The sequence below is a fragment of the Merops nubicus genome, unplaced genomic scaffold (genome assembly GCF_000691845.1).
Source record: "Merops nubicus isolate BGI_N331 unplaced genomic scaffold, ASM69184v1 scaffold10659, whole genome shotgun sequence".
Classification (NCBI taxonomy): Eukaryota; Metazoa; Chordata; class Aves; order Coraciiformes; family Meropidae; genus Merops; species Merops nubicus.
This window is the reverse complement of record NW_008631658.1, coordinates 1,070-8,178: the sequence shown is the minus strand read 5'-3', so window position 1 is coordinate 8,178 and position 7,109 is coordinate 1,070. Positions and strand designations below refer to the sequence as shown.

The following is a 7,109-nucleotide window of genomic DNA, read 5'->3' as shown; positions in this document are numbered from 1 at the left end:
CCCGTCCCGGAGCCTCACAGGCTTACTGCGGTAGGACGGAGGGCGCGCCGGATCTGTGGAAGTGGACGATCTGCCATTTGCCGTCCCGGCGGTGCCAGATGCGGGTCTCCTCGGACTGGGCGGGGCGAGGGATCCCTCCCGCGTCCACGTACTGCGTGATGCGGATGTAGGCGATGCAGGCGGACTCGTCCCCCATCAGGTGGATGTGAGGGTTCAGGATCGTCGTGTGCACGGGCTTGCTGTTCCGAGACCACACTGGTGAGGGCACCAGGACAAGCGCCGTTAGGCGGGGGAAGGACTTTGGGAGGATCTCGCCCAGGGCAGCAGCAATGTGGGAAGGGGAGAGGCTTGGGTGAGGCTCTCTGCTTGGAGGGGATGAGTAAAAGCTCTTTGGGTGGGTTCAGGAGGGGTCCACCTAAAAAGCAGCTAGCCAAACATCTTCTCTGCATGCAGCCTGGCCCCGGTGGACCTAACAGGCTTGATTCACCTCCTGCTGGGATCTCCCAGATCAGCCAGAGATGCTCCCAAAGCCACCCTCCCCCTCCTCTCTCCAGCAAGCTGATGGAGGTCAAGACACAGCCAAGCCTGTGGGAGGTAAAAAGGGTCCCTTGAGAGGCAAAGGGGCTGCTTACGGTTTTCAAAGTAGAATCGGTGGAAATCCAGGCCTTCCACGAGGTTGCCCAGAGCCTCAGGCTCGAAGGCAGTCATCCCAGGGTCACACATCTTCCTGGTAAGGTGGGAAGGGGAGAGAAAAGGGTGAGGTTATCACCTCATACTGTTTCTGGTATGACAGCCTGAAAAACCCTAACAGTTCATGCTCGGGATGACTCCCTGAGACTGAGGAGTCTCTGCACCAAGTAATTCAAGCAGAAATCTGAGTTTACCCAGCCCACCTCGCCTCCAGCCCACTGACTGCAGCCAGGAGCTCAGCGAGGCAGGGTGACTTCTCCATCAGTCACTACCTCCAATTAAACGTCCCAAAACACTGCTATCTTCTTTGTAAAAGAGAAAAACAGCAGGGAAAAACTCAGATTCTCTGTTTTGCACCAAAATATCCCTGCTGCAATTCCCTGGGGCAGGGATGAAGACCTGCACTTGCTCAGTTGCTGCTAATTAAACAGGTTTTGGGCACAGAAGTAGTGTACTCTGAAGAGCAACAGCTCAGTGAGTAGAAAGCAGCTACTCTTCCAAGCAGGCTGTAGCAATCTGGATATAATGGAAACTACAGTTGCAATGTTCCTTCTTCCCCCATAAATCACATTTACAGTTATTCATCTTGCTGCAAACCAGAAAATGGGCTCACTGTGACAATGAGACCAGAGACATGTGGTCAGCTTAGTCTGAGAGAAGCAGCAGGTTTGAAAACTGATGTCCCCCACTTCTCTTGGATGGTGTCCATGCCCCCGCCAGCACATTAACCCCATCACCCTGCCCTGGGCAGCAGTAAAACCTCCCAGGCTGCGTTCTCACAGTGAGAGCACCCACTTCAGGAGGCTGAGCCCCCTCCCTGGTCCAAACCCACACTGGGCACACTCACGTGTAGGACTCGAAGTCACCATTGCTTATTGCTTCGATCAGCTGCTCTGTGACTTTAATGATTTCTTGCTTCCGTACTGTTGGTTTAAAGAGAAAAAGAAAATAAAAGGAGAAAAACCAGAAGTGCTGGTGTTGTAATACAGGTGATGTATCTTTTTCTCCTTAGACCGCAGGACATTGGGGGACATTGGAAATTGCCCATGGAGAAAGCAGGAGAGAGACTTGGGAGAGAGATGTGGGGAAGGGCTCTTCACCCCAGAGACAAAAGATCTACAAAGTCAGGGGAAACCTGAAAAGCTCTTTATTTTCCCAAAGAGCAAAAAGGTTGATCACCAAGTGGTGAGCGGCCCAAAAGGTGGCACAGGCTGGTCTCAGCTGCAAAGCCTTGCCAACCTGGGACCTTCTACCCCACGAATGGACAGCAGGGACTAGCCAGGACTAGCTGGGCCAAAGGATGCTCTCAGCTCCCCCTGAGACAGGAGACGAGGTTCTCAGCTGGAAGGAGGACATGTGGGTGACATGGGCAGCCACCCTGGGGGACACAAGGAGGGACCTTGTGAAAGCACCATCTGGCTGCTGCTGGGGACCCTGGGTGCTGCTGGCTCATCTGGGAAGGAGCTGGGCTTTGAGAGCAGGTTTGGCTCCCCGGCATGCAGGAGAAGCTGCCAGAGGCAACCCTGGGCTTATTAATGAGGCTTCTCCTCAAATGCAAACTGGCATCATGCTCGACTTAATTATTTTGTGTTGTGGCTAGTGAAAAGAGGGGGACCACGTTCCTGAGAGCCATTCAGAAAGGAGGAGAGGGACCTTCAGCACTTCCTGAGCACCGGCTGCCTACGTGTCTGCTCCCAGGAGCCCTTCCCCAGGAGGACAAGTGTCCCATTAACTCTCACATCAGGCCAAAGTCCATCTTGCTTTGTGCTGGGATCGATTCGTTGAGAGACTTTACAAATTAGCACGGATAAATTATTCCCTGGGTTATTCTTAGAAAGCTGGCTCTGGCAGGCGGGCGGGAAGGACGCAGGGATTCCCCTGGAGGCTTTCCCCAAAGGGCCATTTAATCTGGAGGAGCGGGCAGTTGGGCTGGGCCGCTGTCCCTGCAGATTTCTGCCACTGCTGTGCTTGCTTTCAGGAAACACCCCTAGTTTTGGGAGCCCTCCCTTTCTCACCAGCTGTGCCCCAGTTGCTCATGGCAGTGACCCAGCAGAGAAACCAGCTAAGGAGTTGCAGCAACTTCTGAAGGGCCCTGAGGCAGCTCATGGTGGTGGGTTTCACCACAGTCAGTATCTCATTAGGGGTGGCCAGGGCACCCCTCCAAAAGAGCCTGCCTGCCTGCCCCAGTGCCCTTGCTGGTACCTTTGGTGTCTTCATCCTCGATGGTGGTGTTGGTGCTCTCCGACGATTCCTGAGCAAAGAACAGAGAGGAGAGACGGGGCGGTGAGAGGGGTCTTCACCCCACACCAGATGGAGCTCGTGTGTTCGACAGCCCCCCGAGTCCGACCCCACAGCGCTCGACTGTGCCAACGGGCAGAAACCAAGGAAAACACCAGCAGGTCCAACCCGTCCTCAACCAGAGCTCTAGGGCGGCGCTGGCAGAGCCCTCCCTGACCTCCACCCCTTGTAGCCAAGGGCACAAGAGCTGGGTGGTGGAGGCTCTCGTAGGAACGGCGCTGCCCTCCCTACCGACGCCTGTGGGGACAGAGACGGGGCAGGTCCAGGGGGACTTGGTGGGTTCCTAGGAGAGTTGCCGGAGGGGCAGGGAGAGGGGCTGTGCAAGGGTGGAAGACACCATGTTGACTGTACGATAAAGAGAGAGATGTACAAATTAAACAGCGAGGAGGAGCTGGGATGAGAAAGAGGGGACTGTGCAGGAGTGAGAGACCACACTGACCGCAGAGTAGGGAGAGAAATGTACGATAAAACAGAGTGCTTCCAAGACCCACATGGACCACTGAAGGCTGAGACACAGCTCTTTCAAGAAACGGCTGAGCACTACACAGATTTAGGGGGAGGAGGGTACTGACCCCCCGTCTCTCTGCAGGAGCCCCATCAAGGCGACTCTGCTAGCGGAGCTAGAGCAATGGCTCTGCTAGCTCTTCCCAGCAGAGCCTTGCTTATGTATTACCCATAATACCCCGATGTAGGTTGGCAAGGTGTCCCATGACCATACAGTCCCCGCAGAGGCATGGAAGGTGTTTCTCCAAGGCTCCTTGGACCGATGCAGCCTGCAGACCTGAGTCAGGAGAACTGGGAGAAACGGCATGAGAACCCATCAGCAAGAACCAGGGCTGGCTTCCCACCAGCTGGTGGCCAGCAAATGCCTGCACCAACCCTGTTAATGGGGTTTGTGGGTGATACGGCTTTGAGGATGTTCCCTCCAACCCCGGTGTCCCTTCTTCCCTACCCCGAGGTAACTTCCAAAAACGGGGGAAGCTGGAACATGTGGAGAGGCCCAGCAACATCGGCATTGAGGAAGACGAAGGACACTCACCATTAACTGAACGCTGGAACTGGACTTTCTTTTCTGGAAAAACAAGGAGAAGAGATGGAACAGGAAGAGACACAGAGTGAGAAAGGCAGAGAGCGGTACGAGAGAGGCAGCAGCTCCTGAGCCACCCTTCGTGGTCCTGGTGGGAGGGCAAATGGAAGGCACAGGGGGGCAACCTGGTGCTGCTGTAGGGATGTGCTGCTGGCTGCCGTGCTGGTGGTGCCGTGCCAGCTCCCTCCCCACCTGCCTGCTGGCACCTGTCTCTCCTGACCTGCCAGAACCTCTGGTGTTGCTCATCCCAAGGACCGGGCTAGTCCCAAAGGGAGTCCTCTGGGAGTCAATGACCACTCTGGTGGCTTTGTGACCAGGCCAACAAGCTCACAGGAGCAGGAGTGTGACGCTGGAAAGCTAAGGCAGCTCCACCATCTGTACCGCCCTCTGCCCAGTGTCAATGCTGTACTGGTGGTTACAGACTCTGGAGCACTTCTGGGTGCACCTGCCCATGCTGCTGAACTAGTGTAGAGAAGCTCAGTTAGCTCTGGACCTAGACCAGTACCAAGCTGGCTGGTTTAAGGCCAGCATGGCTATTGCTACTTGACCCCGCAAGGCTGGCACGCCGCGTGAGAAGCTGTCCTGAGCACATCTCCAGTGCTTTAAACCAGGACAAATCTCCAAAGAGAAGACCTTAGGCATGCACATATTGATCTCCATCCTTCACCACTAGCACCACATTTAAAGGCTTTTGGGTTGGATGACCCCACTGCCACATTTCTGCTTGCAATCTCAAACAACTTCTGAACTTTCCTTCCTCACTCTGCTCTGCTCCTTGTCTCCATCTTCAATCTAGACAGGGGGACATGCACGCTGGCCTCATGCCCTTTCTCCAGCTCCTGGGGGATGAATCACAGCAGGTGACAGGGAGCACCCGTGTGAGTGCCAAATAACAAAATAATCAAACCCCAGCATATTTAAAGGAGGCACCAGCTCTGCCTGCCCTGCAGAGGGAAAAGCAGCACATACCCTGCAAACCTCTCAGAAAAGTCCACGGAGTGACCCATCAGGGTGTGTGGGTGGGCTGCAGCATAACAACTGCTAACTCCCATTCCCCCCCTTGCTCCTTCCAGATCCTAACTGGCTCCCAGCAGCCGAGCTCCCCCTGTGCCAGTGCAGCTCTCCCCCCTCACGCTAGGTCCTACTTTAATCCTCGCCCCTCCTTCTCCGGAACAACACACGCCCAAAAGGGCAGAGTGAGCTGCAGTATTTCGGAAGGAACTTCACGGGGAAACAGAGCTGCTGGAGCTGGGCTGTGGGCAGGAAGGGCTGACAGCTTCTGCTGCCCAAGGAGATGAGACGGGGCAGTAAACTGCGGAAATTTCAGACGGAACAGAATGCAACACAAAGCAGTGACCGCGTCGAGCCTGGACATACAGGAACAGGATGCAACACGGGGCAGCGAGCTCAGTAATTTAGGACGGGACAGGATGTGACACGGGGCAGTGATTTCATTAGTTTACAATGTGACGAGATGGGACATTACACAGGGCAGTGAAGGTATCGTAGCTGCTGGGACCCAAAGACATGCCACAGACCCCAGAGCAGGGCTCGAGGGGGATTTTTCGTCCTGTGAATACTTTTAGCAGGGGAGGAACCTCCTCAGGAGGGTGAGTTTCAAACCCTCTGAGCCTGGGCTAGCACCATCCTGGGGCTGGGGGGCTGTGCAGGCAGGCTGGAGGGCAGCACCAGCTACCTGAGGAGCTTTGGGCAGGAATGGCACAGGTGGTTGCCTGGGACCTGCCAGCTCTCCTAGGGACAGTCAGTGGAGCAGGTTTCTCCAAATGAGGACTCAACTCTTCTGACAATGAACCGTACCACATGGCCTGATTTACAGCCCTGCTCTGAGCAGGCAGGACCTTTCCCTTCTCACCTTCCCACCCACCTGAGGCAGGTTTCCAGGTTCCTCCTTTGCTCCTCCAGCAAGATGGAAAGATATGAACACTGCCCAGCGACGCCCTGGCACCTCCCAGCTGGCCATGGTGGCCATGAAAGCTTCAGCCAGGGCAGCCAGTCTCCCTGTGCCCCTGTGAGGGGGTTACGCTGCAGATCCCCCCAGGCTGAGCAGGGGAATGAGAGGTGGGAATGGTGACGCTGAAGGTGGTCAACACAAGCAACCCGTTGGGAATGAGCTGCCTTCTACTTTGTCTTCTCCTCCTCTACCTTCCTGGTCATCTAGCCAGGCTGTCTCACCTCCATTTGTTGGAAAGGGGGTGATGGAAGAGCAAACTCATTTTCCAGTCTGTACATCCTCCTGAGCTGAGTGTTGGCTGGTAGGCTTCACTCAGGGTGAAGCCTCATTCGCTGCTCCCCGCTCACCAGCAAAAGCCTGGGGACTGGGGATACAAACCAGCCCCTCTGATCCCACTCTGGAACCAGACCCTCCTTGCTTAGTTTCAGTGATGGGCCAGAAATCTGTTTATCCAAATGAGCTATTCTGCTATGACAGCAAGTGCCCCTCTTCCCAGGATAGCGTCTGCCCTCAGAGCTCCTCTGAAGACAAAGAGGAAGCATCGTCAGCAAGCTGGGCTGGCAAATGATCTTCTACCACTGCATCATCCCTGCAATGCCAGAGATGAAATTCAAGGCTGTCCTTTTCTGCTGGAAGACTAGATTCAGGATTGTGCCCCATGAAGCCTCTCCATCCTGCATTGTCTCCTTCTACAGCTTAAAAAGGCATCTCCTGATTGCTCTTGCCTGTGTTCCAGCAGGTCATACAAAGTCAGCTCTACCTGTGGTGTCACTTCTCAGGTGACTCCCAGGAGCAGCAGAAGACAGGCCAGCAGTGGCTGGCAGATGGGTTGCTGTGACTCCCATGGAACTTGTCTCCTCTGTGCCAGCACTGTTGTCCAAAACTAGCAATCCTGCCCTGGAAGCCATGCGATATGCACGTGACACCGTGGCCCAAAGCAAAGTCCCCTCATAGCAATGCAGGCCATCAGCTTCATGTTGCAGAATAACACTGCATGGCCAGAATAGTCTTTTGTTGAGCTGAGCCCAGATTTGGCGGGTTGTGTATGGTCTCAAACCTTCC

General features: G+C 55.1%; 1 protein-coding gene across 1 annotated transcript; it reads right to left on the bottom strand.

Annotated features, from left to right (window-relative positions):
- Nucleotides 1-6: 6 nt before the first annotated feature.
- On the bottom strand, nt 7-4,060 carry LOC103780000 (calcium/calmodulin-dependent protein kinase type II subunit alpha-like; the record flags this gene model as incomplete). Its single annotated transcript, XM_008947649.1, has 5 exons — nt 7-255; nt 633-727; nt 1,538-1,613; nt 2,893-2,941; nt 4,028-4,060. Coding segments are annotated over 5 exons (486 nt in total), but the record flags the coding sequence as incomplete, so codon positions are not given.
- Between the last annotated feature and the right edge of the window lie 3,049 nt (nt 4,061-7,109).